Source organism: Xenopus laevis, chromosome 6S (genome assembly GCF_017654675.1).
Source record: "Xenopus laevis strain J_2021 chromosome 6S, Xenopus_laevis_v10.1, whole genome shotgun sequence".
Classification (NCBI taxonomy): Eukaryota; Metazoa; Chordata; class Amphibia; order Anura; family Pipidae; genus Xenopus; species Xenopus laevis.
Window position 1 is genome coordinate 28,905,533 of NC_054382.1, and position 14,886 is coordinate 28,920,418.

At 37.0% G+C, this 14,886-nt stretch overlaps 1 protein-coding gene across 6 annotated transcripts in view; it reads right to left on the bottom strand.

The window, feature by feature from the left end:
• etv1.S (ETS variant transcription factor 1 S homeolog) overlaps positions 1 to 14,886 on the bottom strand; it is a 57,223-nt gene that overhangs the window by 11,402 nt on the left and 30,935 nt on the right. For all 6 annotated transcript variants that reach the window (XM_018269204.2, XM_018269206.1, XM_018269207.2 and 3 more), the window contains 3 exons: positions 8,267 to 8,396; positions 5,834 to 6,022; positions 3,015 to 3,262 (listed from right to left, as the gene is read on the bottom strand). In XM_018269204.2, coding sequence (XP_018124693.1) covers positions 3,015 to 3,262; positions 5,834 to 6,022; positions 8,267 to 8,396 — 567 coding nt within the window. The remainder of the gene's footprint in view (positions 1 to 3,014; positions 3,263 to 5,833; positions 6,023 to 8,266; positions 8,397 to 14,886) is intronic.

Genomic DNA, 14,886 nt, shown 5'->3' on the forward strand with positions numbered 1-14,886 from the left:
GTCATCTCACCCTGCACCTATGCCTGTATACTTCAATTTGCAACCCCTTTGTCTAATCATGGGGTCAATGGTTAGGCCATGCATCTTAATTACTAGACCATGTCTATCTTCTGGTTTTTTGATTCTTAAACACCACTATAGGAGGGCATGAAAGACTTTGCCTTGAGCCTTTTGAACCATCAGTACCAGGCATCTAGCTTTTGCTGCACCTCTTACTTCCTTGTTGTGAAAAAAAAACCTGATTGATTTGTAAAAATCAAAAGTGTAGGTAAAAATTCCCAGAGGGAACTTGCCTTTCTTTGTCAGCAAGAAAATAGCAGGTTACCTTCCTGTGGTTGAGCTTCATTTAACACATTTACTGCTGTTCTGGCTATGCACAGATTCACACTAGAATTTTCCTGTACCACTGTCGTCTGATTGGCCCCATTTCCCAAGAATATCACACCAAAACATGGTGGATAGATCAGCGTGTCAGTAGGCAGTTACCAAAAATATTGCTAGTTTGTGCAGTTAGTTAAGATAGTTAACAATGAATTTTCAAGGCTTGAATGAGAAAACGGAATATAATCACAGAGAAACAAAGTAATGCTAGAGTGACCTGATGGGACTACAGCACTTTCTCACTCCTACCGGACCATAAGTCATGCTTGAAAAAGCAGCATAAGTGTGTTGGCGGCCTGAAGATGATCACCTATGAAGTTATTACTAGATCTGAGATGTGGAGTGAGAAACTGAGATTCCATACTTGGCAACACATATTGTACTTGTTAGTTCTTTTAGGTACCCTACAATTGTCATAATGAAGATCTATCTAGTGGTGGTCACTCTTATGTGCCTAGACAGTTTATCAGCCCTTAATAGTTACTGCTTTCCATCTTTTCAATCCCATTCACAGGGAAGAGGCTTCCAGTTCTAGTTTTCTGTACATGGTTTGAGGCTATGGATATGTGCACCCATGGGCATCTGTACTGGGCAATACCCATAACAGCTGCATCTTTCTGTTCCAGGTGAAATGACTAAACTCATTATCTGAGCAAGATTTAAAATCCATTGGTGTTTCATGTGGCTCGGTTCTAGTTCTGTACTGCACACGTTAAAAGTAAATTTTAAGAATTTTTTTTTTAGAAAGTGGAAGTTGACATGAACAAGCAGATTTCACACATGCTACAAATGGCCCAAGACATCAGAAAAGTTTTTCACTTTCCCTGAAATATTCAGTGTATTCCAAAGCATGTCTACTGGCCAAATTTCCTTTGTGATTATTTCCCTTTAAAAATGTGCTCCACCAGCAAACCCTTTCCAGTCTGAAAGCTGTTCAAACAGATTGTGAACACAATGACATTTGAATGGAATTCAGACCAACCAGTTCCTGTTTATCTTCCAGTTCAGAACGAAGCCTTCTCATTCACTATACATTAGGAACACACTGAGGCTATAAAACGGAGTCGTATAAAGTATTGGCACAGCTGAAGTGCATTAATCACTGCTCCGAGTTATCTGGCATGCAGAGCAGCTGATGGAACTCTAAACCTTCCAGCTCTCTAATATTGAACTGCTCAGTTTTTTTCCCTTTCCCTTAGTTTTATGAATGAAACTTCCAGTTATACGGATTCCATTCATGTAAAAGGAAAGCTTACATGAGCCAGCCCCCGGGGAGCAATCAGTCACAAGCAAGGCTTACATGATTGGTTTAAGGCAGTCTTCAGACATCCATTACACATTTAAAATGTATCTTGTGTTCATCTGACCTTTGTTAATGCATAAGGAGTAAATCCAGACTGTGCTCCCAATTCTCAAATCAAATAACTAGACAATTGCACTTACTGTAACGGTCAATAGGGATGAGGTTTATGAATGTTATAATATATATAAAAAAAAACCTATATATATATATATATATATATATATATATATATATATATATATATATATATATATATATATATATATATATATATATATATTTATAATTATTAAGCATACACACCTATGCATTCAATGCAATTATTTATCTGCTTCGGCATTTACCCGGAAGGCATGGCTAGCTAAACAATGTAAACACACACACCCCTTGCAAGATCCCTTCATTACACCCACATGGAGGCTTTGCGAATGGTTTATGATGAATGAACACAGCATTACCTACTCTGGGTTAATTGTAATAAATTGTTCTGAAGGACTGACGGCAAACAAATAGAAAATAGAACCCTCACAAACCACAGTTGTTGACAAGAGTTTTTTTGGGATGCATGACTGCATTCTTTTAAATGGAGATGTTGTGGCCAAGAAAAATACACTCTCCCATGCCCACACATTAAACTTGCATGAATTTCGGTTTGAAGATTGATAATGAAATTAAACAGATTCATTATTTACTGCAAGCAAACTTTTTTCCCTTAATCTTATGAATTGCACAACATCCGAAATAAACAAGCATAACCAATTCTTCTAGCGATTTACATTCATTGACAATATTAATATTAGCACATTGTTTATTATAGGGATCTAAGCTTGGTAATTTCAAGTTCATTAGTCTAAGAGTAATATTTTTAACCAAATATCTCAAAAAATAGGCAATCCAATGTTCTTATAAAAGCTGTGAGAGCACAATTGCATATGTAGTACACACACATTTGCACTAATTTCTACTGAGTAAAAAAAGTGTTTATACAGTAGAGGGGACAGCTGGATAGATTTCAATATAAATTACCCATAACGTATTTTTAAATGCCTGATTCCACAGAAAAGATATCATTACTGAAAGAACAATTCAGTTCCACTACATACTATGAACTTAGAACCTCAGCCTTAAGGTAAAACAATAGTGTATAGTTTTTTTGGTTCAAGCAAATACATTACATTATGTGGCTGATGGACTTGGATAAACACATATATTGACATAGTAGGCTTTCCAAAGGGGCAGTGAAACATATAATGTAATGCACCCTGAGGTAAACAATAGCCCTACTCATTTCACAATGAATCTATATGAAGAAAGATATAAGAATAATTACCTGAGTCATAAGCAAAATCTCTAGGTTCCTGCTTTATCATAAGTGGTTGAGGGTAGGCTTGACTGGGTGCATTTCCGACTATATTGTTGTGTTCATAAACGGGGTCATGGTACTCCTGTTTAAATCCTTGTGGAGGAAACTGAATGCTTGGCTCAGACATCTGCCGCTGATACATGGGGCGCCCGTCCCTTGGCATTGCAGGCAGTGGTGGAAAAGAATTGCACGGTTCAGAGAGCTGTCGGCGAAATCTATTGGGCAAAATGGATGCTTTAGATTCCATTTAATTCGTTAATGGGTCGTTTAGTTTACCTTAAAATGAAACTTTTAGTCTACCATTTAGCAAATTGGTTTTAATAAATATTAACAGAGAACTAAAATTAACTCTTTTATTACATGTAAACAACACTTCTAAAATTCCAGTGTTTTTTTTCCATTAGGTGATGCTCAAGATGCCAACAGTCTACAATCCCCAATAGGAACAATTAAAAAAAGTGCCTCTAAGGCTCATGGCACACTTGGCATTTTATGTGCTGTTGAGAAGCAGTTGACCATCTCATTTGATAGAAACTGCCCATCAGGGGTTTCCATAAAAAGACAGGTCGTTCATCTCTAGTGCCAGCTGAAAATCTAGTGATGTACGGGCCGGGCCGATAACCGCGGGTTCGGGCCGACCTTGAAACCCCCTTTCCGGGTCGAACTTTTATAGACGTGCGCCTGCTCGCCCCGCCCCTTTTGTAATGTCATCGGCGGAGCAGGTCTATAAAAGGAAACTGGAAGTCATGCTCGGGTGGGCGCGGGTGGTGGGTGGAAGCCGATCCGCACATCACTAGAATATACCACATGTGCCACGAGCTACAAAAAAAGCAAGAAATACTAAAAACAAAACTGCTTACGATGCTGAGCAAACTGTTTATATGCAAGGAATCCATATTAAAATAATCTTTCATTGCAGAGACTTAAGTTGGATCGCTTTTCAAGTCACAGCATGTTTCCTTTCTCCTTGCAGTCACAGAAAACGATATGTAAACACACTGTTCCTATAGATGAGAACAGTGCAGGTAGATGTTGCACGTATGCACCACTGCGGTCACTGTAAAATATTATATATAGATTGCAATATACAATTCCTTCACATCAATGTTCTTGTCCCCCATTCCATGTAAGGGCTTTAAATTGGTAGTGCACCTACTATGGGTATATCTAGAATAATGGCAAGGAAAGTTAAAAAAAGAATATTCCAATAAGATATCTTATGGGATATTTATTTAAGGGATTTATACGAGGGATTTTAAACAACTGTCCCACATAGCCTGCTATGGCAATCAAGTGAAAACGCTTATCAGGTGATGGCCTTTTGGAAATAGAGGGCACCGTCCCAGATCTACTACAAATTGTTGGTACCAAAGTTTCCATAATTGTAATGTAGGACATTGCCATAAGCTTCTGACACCTGGAATACTTGGGATGAATAGGCTTTTTATAATGCCAGGGTTATTGTATCCTATATGTTACAAGGAACTAACAAAAAGAGGTGCTTTAAATGAGCACAAAAAGTTTTTGTGAGAAAAGGCAACCATTTTGTTGAGAAAAAAAAAATACCACAAGTTGACTTAAGACCAAAAACCAAATACAATGTAAAACGTCTGTATCCAGTACAGAAATGCTGTGGTACTTATATGTGACTTGGTAAAACATTGAAAGAAGGACGAGTAGACTGTGTAGAACAAAGCAAAAACCTGAAAAACTTTTTTAATCATATGTATCCTTAAGCACATCTGCTACAAATGACATTTTATCTACTGGCATACCAGTATTGATTTATAACCAATATACCAGAGTAGTTAAATTTAAGCTACACTACAACATATTGGCAGTGCAAAAAGCGAAAGAAAAGTAGTACTTCATAATTCTGCAAGAATCAAAGGATAAAAACACAAGAAAATATCTGACCCTCTCCAGACAGACTTGTTTGACTTTACAATGCTCTGCCTTCTAAACATGCAAATTCAGCTTGATATTTCTATTGAGTTGCTTTATTCTTACATTCCCCTAGCTAGGCTAGAGAACCATATTGCATTTGGCACAAACCTTCTACTAGATTTTAAACTATATTTTTTTTAAATGATACATGTTATATTAAATTTCAATAATTAAAGGCAACAGGTCGTCAACAGAACATCTTATTAGCATAGAAGCAAACCTTTTGGCAGCTCCTAAATACATGATCAGAAATCGACCAAAGAGGAATGTTCAGAGGACAACAAGCCCTGCCTTAAAACTGGAAAAAAACCTCTTTCAATGAATATTAAATATGATAGAGATGTGAGCAGTTATGGAAAAATAATTGTTTTACTTTACTGCTTGACAATTATGTTTGCATTGTGCTCATGTGACTTTTTATTTCCTTGGTTTACTTTTTTTAGCCAGGTCTTGATTTATGGTAGGGATTCTAGATATGCTCTCAATATCAGAGCCAGCATCCCATAGGACAAGATCAGATCAATTAGCCTTTATCTGAAAGATTCATTAATAATTACTACCTTGCTACTTGGTATGTCTTCACAAGGAACGTGAAAGAGATAAGGAAGCTTTGCTAATACAAAGTAACCAGTGCACAAAACTAAATAAAAGTATATAAGCTGAAACTCTAATATTAAATATACTGACAGTATCCCTTTAACTACTTGTAAGCAATCATACATCTGTTGTTCTCCACCCGTGAAATTTTATTGGGGTGTGGAAGAGAAGTAAGCTGCCTGTGTAATACAATATGACACAACATAAGTGTATTGAGATGGTATATACATATATACACAAACCTATGGTCCATGGAATAGCTGTTATCTGAGATGGGTTGGGATGGAGGAATATGTGCTGGGTAAATCCGGTCTGGTTTTGGAGTCTGTGCAGGGTTGGGTGATGCATGATGTAGTGGGGACACAGGAGTACTTGAAGGTGTCGGTGGGTTTGAGGGCCTCATTCCAACTTGTGGTTTCTGATCATAGGCACTAGAAGAACACAAAAGAGCAAACCTTATTAACAGGACAAAAGTAAACCCAGTAAACCCAACAAGTTCATACATCATAATAAACATATTTATATAGCAAAACTATGCAATAGAAATGTTACCTGCTCCTTGTATTAAGTACACCTACAAGTCGCAATGCATTCTTTTGCTCGATGAACAGCATATAGTAAATCACTTTAACAGCCTGTCTCAGCTATGCTAAACAAAAATGCATTACAGTAGAGAAAGCAAAGGTTAAAAAGCTTTTTCAATACACTCAGCTGAAAAGCATTATTTTTCATCTATAGGAACGAAAAGCCAAGGGCCCCAAAAGAGCTTCATAAATTATAAAACTGGCAACTACAAGATGAGTAAATTAGAAAGGTGTCTTAATCTCTTTAGATGGTGATTGGGAATCCATCTGCTGAGTTGGCACAGATGGGTCCATTGGATTAATATTCTTAAACTGCTATATTGTTCCTGATTATCAAAGATACCTTGAAGGGAGGGGGCCGTACTGTGCAAACTGCCCAAGAACCCATAGAGTAAAGGTAAGTTATATAAAGCATGCATTAAATATATTAAAGCTCATACGTCACCTGAGAGTATGAGACTAATAGCCTCTGGTTGTGGGATAGCAGGTATAGTAGAGCCACTGCTATGGCAGCAGTGGGGCCAATACCCTTTGGGAAAATAATGTGGCATAGTAGATATGTTCTTGAAGAGCAATACAATGAACAGTACTGCTTTAAATAATTATTCAGGGCTTAGAAAGCCTGTTTTGTCCCAGCCCCTTCTACCCTGCTTGTTATTCAATCATTTGCTAAAGTGTCCAGCCCTAAACTTTTGCTTACCAAAATTCCATTTATTTCAGCTGTATGCTAGCATGTTCTTCACTGTATCTATGGCTTTGTATAGCCACTTACCGTACGTGCTCTTTATTTCTGAATTCTCTGTATTAAAAATTCAAAGTAGCAATAATGGAGCCAAAAACTAAGCACTTAAAGCATCACTAAAATAAAAATTGCATTGCATTCAAAAGGACCGACTACAAATACTTCTAATCAGTAAATCTGAGAAGTTACTTTGCAGGCTGTTTACAGAAAATAGTTCTTTAACTGTAAAGTTAGAATTACAGTTAGGATGCATGGCTAGTTAAGGAAAATAATGCCGACTCAATAGATCGACTATAAAAAAATATCCTAACAGCGAATGGGCAGTGTTTCTACTATTGTATGGGCTATGGCACATGGGGCATTTTCTCTACCAGCGTATTTCAGCTGTCACAGAAGCACCCAATCAGATGCCTGCTTCAATGGGAGCAACCTGATTGCATGAAAACATGGTGTATTTTGGGATAGAGAGCCAGCAGCACTATGGTCCCCTCCCGAAAATCAATAGGGGACAGAAAGCATGATAAGGAGTTTATACACTTGGGGGCAGATTTATCAAGGGTCAAATCGTAAAATGGAATTCAAATTTGCTATTGTCAAAATTCCCACATTCAAATTGTAATCCCCCTATTCAAATGTACATTAGAATGTGAGATGTATCACACCTCTGCCATGGAAACAGTCCTAATTCGAATATTCGCCACCTTAAACCTGCCAAGTTCATGTACAAGTCAATGGCAGAGGAGAAATACAAGTCAATGAGCCATTTGGAGATGTTAACTTGAATGTCAGGAAGGCATTTTTTTTTTTTTCTAAGAAACTCGATTCATATGATTCAAATACAATTCAAATTACGATTTAGAATTTTCAGGTCAGAACTATTCAATCTAATATTAGAATTTTTTCTTAAATAACCTCCTAGTTGAATTTTGACTATATTCAAGTTAAAAAAAAAAAAAATTCACATGAATTCGAAATTCGACCTTTGATAAATGGGCCATTTGATTACAAAAAGCCCTCCCTGTGCAATCAGATTAAGACCAGTCTAACTTGTAGAAGAGCAAGGATCTCTTTCATATCTGGTATCCTTGGTGAGCTCTAAATGACTCTTCTTCTCAAACATGGTGACAGTGGTGTTTGCAACAATGCTGTGGCTTCCATAAGCCTTTGTCAGCCAAAACAGCTGAGAGCCACAATTTAGATAAACTGTAAACAAAATGTAAAACATATTTACAATACCACAAGGATTAATCGAACAATTTGATTTTAAATCCGAATTTATGTTTAATCAAAGCCTGCTTACAAGTTTCCCATATTTCATTCTAGGGCAATGTTATACTAGGTTTTATTACCTGGCATTGTACAGGCACTTTTCCCCATAGCTGAACTTGAATGGCTGTTCTTGACTGCAAGCAGTGTTGAGTTGAGAGCTGGGGCTGTGTGGTTCTTTCTTGATTTTTAATGGGACACAATGAAAAGCCACTAAAAAAAAAAAATATTAACATTTAGATTGCAGCAATACTTTACAGCTTACATAAATCATACATGCTAAATAACTGGGAGAACAATCTTATAAAATATATTACACTGACCAAACATAGGTTAAAACAATAAATATTTTGCCTATATGCACATCCATTCATAGAGGACCACAAAAATGGCACCGTGTGGTATCAACCAGATGGGATTTTTCTAACTTGCCAGATAGTCAAGCAGTTCATTCTAAACAAGTAACCATTTGACTCAGACCTACTGGAGGCCACCATTTCATTAAATTTTATGGACATGGGCTGGCATTTAGATATTCAGGTTCCTTAATCTGTGTGTTTGAATGGCTAAAATCACATGTAATCTGGCCACACCAGTGGATGCCACAAGGCAGTCGAGCAATCCTGTTCTTCAGGTTAATATTTTTTATTTATATAGCACATAACGTATTTTAGGAATGGCACTCAATTATAGTTCCCGGCTTTGTCCAATTCAGAGGCAAAACTAGAATACCAAGCATTCTTCTGCTAGTTAGCTGGGAGGGCATGTGTTTGCGTTGCCTCTTGTCGGTAAACTTAAAATAGTTTAGGAAATAGACACTCACGCATGGGAACTTGATAAAATGGGCTACATAATTAATTTTTTTCTGTCTGCCCAGTGCCCAAGTTTCAATGTAAAAACACCAGCAATCATCATGTAACCGTTAAAAGGCTACAAAGAAGGCTGATGTCATGGTTCATTTCCTGCTCGGATTCCCTTCGATTACGGAGACATCTGCTGCAGCATAAAGAAGCATATGCTGGGGTAAATGCCTAGATCCAGGTGGCAGAAAAATATACTAGGCATTGGGGGTGAAGGGGGGGGGGGCAGGTCAGCCATGTGACTTATGAGTGTCTGGGTAGTGATTGCTCATTCCACACACACATGCCTGCACACCCAAAAATGTTGCAAAGCAACAACCGATTTACTAAAAGCCTCAATGTCTGGCCAGTACATGCCAAAGGAAGTCTCGTGACAAAGTTCTTTAAGCATGCAAACTATTCAATAGCAATTACGATTATAAATCATTCCTACGCATTTATTCAATTTTGACTGGCCAGTGGACAGCAAGAAAACTATTAGATAATTTATTTTTCTGTGGTCAGCACTCCCATGTGCATCATACGTAGTAGAACAAAACACTGTATAACTGTGTTTGAAGCTATTTGCTAAAGGGGGGGGGTGAACAAATACATACTTATATAATGTATATAAACATGGGTATTCTATTAAGACATACTTTTCGTAAAATCACTGTAATGTTTTACTCTTTTTTTTTTTTCATCTTCCAAGATGAATAAGCCCCAACTCATTAAATATATATATTTTTTTTTAACCCGAGGATCACGCATGCACACGGCTTAAAATGACAGTTAATCTTCCTGCCCGGCACTTATGCATCTACTAAAAGGCACTCACTGGTACATGCACAAGAAAAGGCAGCACATTTAATTTCTGCAATTTGCTTTACCTTACCACATGGAGTTGGTGCGTGTAAAAGCCTGTTAAGTACTAAATTATTCCTTATCAAATCACCATCATCTGGAGTCATGATCAACGCTAATTAAATTAAATTCACCGAACATGGCTCCAGCCTGCTGCATATATTTTTTGCGTGCATATTGTAAAAAAAAAAAAAAAAAAAGATCTTTAATGTGAACTCTGCTGCATCATCTTAAGTGTAAAGTACAGTTCCATTTAGTGACACAATGTTGAATTGCCTTCTATTCCATAATAATAGGTAATCATTTATTTATAAAAAGAGTAAACAAAATATGCAAGGGTGTAGAGAGGGATAAAATACTGGAGATGCAATGGTCAATGACTAAAAAGGCAGAGGACAAAAAAGTGAAAGAGACAGAGAATAGAAAGAGAGGCATAAAAAAATGAAAGACGAGCACTTTCCAAACATTATCTACTGCTCAGATTTAAATAGACAGCACAAAACCCCAATTTTTTTTTTTCCACGCTAAATTATCCAAACCATGAGAACAAAATGGTTTCCTTTGTATATATGTTAGCTCTGATAACCAGGTCAAGTTGCTGGCCAAGTCATAATATGCCCTTTAGCATAGAGGTCAATTACTACCAAGCACATGAGTTTATGAGTCTCTTCGGTCAGTGAAAAAGTTTGTTCACTAGAATATGCAATATACTGACACCTGACCTTTCTCATCAAAATGAGGGACAACGACAGGCCAGGCGGGTGGAATTTTGAATGAAGTAGGGAAGCTTAACTAAAGGAATTGCATAGCATGGTGAATTTAGCCATTATAGTTCTGGAGACAAGGTTCCTAGGATTTGTGCAGCTTTAGCTGGGTCTTTTGCTGCTGTTTGGACAGACTTCTCCAAGCATGCTGAGAATGTGGAAATATCTAAAGATATGGCTTAATAAGTGATGGTAGAATTTATTCTCTCCACTTCATCCCTGACAGAAAACATTTCTTTTTAGCAAGTTAATCTTTTTAAATTTAGATTTTTTTCCACCATTTATGGGTAATTTTGGTCTGGAATGGTTTCTGCAAGCAATGGTCATGTGTGAATTGCAGTCTCCGAAAAAAGTGTGCACAAAAAAAGTCAGTTTCATTACGATCATTATGCTGCGTTAAACGAGAACTAAAGCTTAACTAAAGAAGTAGCTAGAAATGTTGTACATTGTTTTGTGTTACTGTACCAGCCCAAGGCAACCACAGTCCTTTAGCAGTAAAGATCAGTGTCTCCAAAGATGCCCCAGTAGCTCCCCATCTTTTTTTTCTGCGGTTTCACTGCACATGCTCTGTGCTGCTGTCACTTACTGAGCTTAGGGACCCATTCACAATATACAGTACACATAGAATAGAAATGTCAGAATATAAGGCTGATTAGTAATTAACCTTTAGGCTGGTGCAATAAGTTCAATATATAAAGTATGACATTTTTAGCCATATTCATTTTTAGGGGTTAGTTTTCCTTTAAGACATCTGGTCATTCCAAACGGGATGCTGGTAAGACCCATATATGTATGTAGTCACTTGACAACCCAACAATCGAAGGATTTAGCGCAGATAGTTCGATCGAAGGATAATTCCTTCGATCGAACGATTAAATCCTTCGGATGGAACGATTCGAAGGATTTAAATCCAACGATCGAAGGAATATCCTTCGATCAATGTTATTTTTTCGATCAAAAAAATAACATTGACTTCGGTAGCTTTTAGATGGCGAACTAGGGGGTCGAAGTTTTTTTTAAAGAGACAGTACTTCGCCTATCGAATGGTCGAACGATTTTTAGTTCGAATCCTTCGATTCGAACACGTAGTCGAAGGTCGAAGTAGCCCATTCGATGGTCGAAGTAGCCCAAAAAAAACTTCGAAATACAAAGTTTTTTAACTTTGAATCCTTCACTCGAAGTTAGTGAATCGGCCCCTTAGTGATCAGCATTGTATAAATCTCTGGTCAAGTCCAGTATCTTAAAAAAAACAACTTAGTTCTCGTGGCCATGTCTCTTTCTCTCTCGGTCTACTACAGCCAGTTAGACAAAATGTATAGTCATTTTGTTTTCTGAATCTCTAAAACACTGTTAAATACAAGTAAGCAAATATTGTTTTTTATAACATGGAACACTTATGAAATATTCTTAAAGTGTCCTGCCATTCGTGGTTAAGTGAGATAATTCTTTAGAAACCTAACAGCATCGGGAAAGGGCCTACCAGCTCTGGCCAAGTTCATATGGACATGTATAGGACAAAGAATCAAAGTTGTGACATATAACAGATGCCTCATAGCTTATTCACAGAGAAGTCAAATTGATATCAGAGCATTAGAAAGTGCCTAAAAAATGTGGTAAGTTTCTCAGGGATGAAAATTTACCCCGAGACATTTAATTGCAGTCTGTTCTGTTTTTTTTTTTGTTTTTTTTGTATATGACGAGATAATTTAATGAACATACATGCAAACATACACAACACACATAAATGTCACATCATGAAGTTTGTGCAAAATGCATCAATTAAGACAGTGGCATCTGTATTGATATACATGTATATTACCTTCACTTTTAAAAAAAATTACATTCATAAATGGCCCTTACATAAACAATCGTCGTTATGGAATGAAAAAGAGTGTTATGGTTTATGAGTGTATTTGACACTACAGCTTTGTGTCACTGTACTTGAAAGTGATAAACCCACTGAAAGCTGCTGATTTAACTAACCCCAATTAGCACCTGGTTAAATTCCAGCGGCAAAGGAGGTTTGTCTAGAAAGATGGCAGTCTCACAACAAAGATGAAAGCAATTGACATATATCAGAGCCTCTCAAAGATTCTCTTCTAGTACATTTACCTCTGCCAAGCCATATCCCCTCCCCCACACCAAAATCCATTACTGAAAGGCCTAATCTCAGCGATCAGCATAGAGTGCCTTTTATGGAGCCATTAAACAATTTCTCTTGTTTACTGTGCCCGAAGAAAGATGTGAATTATGTCTATGACAAATCTAGCAATAACATTTCTAAACTGCTATTAAAATGCAAACTGAAAAAATAAAGAAACATGATTGACCTTATTTTCTCTATCTTGGTCTTTAAGAAAGCTTTTTGTGCTAAGACTGAAATCTTGTGATTTCAAAAAAAAGCCAAAATAAACAGTTGGCCTATTGTTATTTTGTTTAGAATGCACAAAAACACACATTTGCATGATCATTATAGTTCCCAACTTTGTATAACCACACCATGTTAGCACTGATCATTTCAGCAATGGTTTACAGTTCTAAGGTTTCTTCTACTCTCTTAATAGTTATCTTCTATGGCCTACTCAATGTTTGAGCATTCACTCTCCAGACAAGGGAGGCAATATATAGCCTTTTTAGCATGAGTTCGATGGACAGGCTAATAATGTTTGCCGATTGTTTCAAGCTGGCCATAGACGCAAAGATCTGATCATTTGAATCCTTGAACGATTGGACTTCCCCATCTCCAGACCTGCCACTAACCTTTCAGATCAAATAAAGTAGAAAAAGAACAGATCTGCCAATGTTCTGCCCCCTACAGCAATCGTACAAAAGTTATGTACGGCCGAACTCCATGGGACGAAAAATGTCCGGACTCTCTACACACGGTCTGAAAATCATACGTATTGAGGATTTGTATGATCGGATCTTTGAGTCTATGGCCAGCTTGAATTACAAAATTATCAATGTTTTTTGTTAATTCTTGAGCAAACCAGGGAACCGGAAGCTGTTTGGGGAATGTGAGCAAGAGAAGAAGATTACCATAAAATTCCATCGAGTATCCTCATTCTCCCTTTTGCCCTGTTTAGATCACAAAATAACAGAAACTGCAGATTTTTGTGATTAACACTAAAAGCATGTTTAGCACCAGTCATTTGTATTACACTAATGTTAAAAAGTAGGCATTTTGCCCTTTTAAGTAGTACATTTTTGTAAACTTTTGAAAAGGTTTTTTTGCTTCGACAGGCTTGTGTATCCTGCAACTATTTCTAGAACACTCAAAGTTTTGCTTTATGGCACTTTGCACAAACACAGGCTCAAACATCCTTTATCAAAATGGCTTTTTTTTACATTATCATTCATGGTCCTTTTTTAATGTTGCCAGCAGAGTATCTAGTTTATGAGAAAAAAAATAGAAACTGCATGTAAAAAGTTGCACTCATAGCACTCACTCAAAACAACTGCAACGCAACGCCATTACTTAATAAAAGAACATACTGTAATACGGTAGACTAGTTAAATGTTAAGGCAGATCAGAAATATGGCTGCCAACTTTTCAGGGTAGAGTTACCAGCAAGTGGAGAGGGGGCAGGTCATGGGGGTAGAAATGGGTGGATTGGATGAAAGTCAGGGAGCTGTATCTGGCAAGAGCAGGAATGGCTTGAAAGATGGGTAAGGGACATGGAACAGTCCAGGGAGGTAAACATACACAGAAAAAACTATTTTTTTTCTTTTTCATTTCATTTAAATTAAAATCTATACAAAATGTAAAGCAATTCTTAACCAATGTATACTTGCTGGGGTCCATTTACAGAAGCAAATCAAATTTGTATTTTAATTGATGTTTCATGCTTGGGATAATACTTTACTAAAGAATTTTGCAATCATCTAATATCAGTTTGCTTAATATGCCAAGCATTAGATAGAAGCTGTATTGTATTACAGTTTACCATTAATAATGCAACACATTTTCTGGAAAAGCAAAGTGAGCAGTTTATCCTTCCATTCATGATCTGTGAAAAAACAAGGACTAAACATGAGCAGGACCCACATAAATAAACTATAAAGAACTGGCACTATCCATACTCTGTAACTAAAGGTGTGAAAACAACGAAATAATCAACATTCAGCCAGATAGGCAGATGTTATATCTGGATATTATTTTATTATCTTGAATGCTATGTTGGGCTCTGCAACCGAAAGCTGTAAAAAAGAAAGCTGTAAAAAGATGATTACATT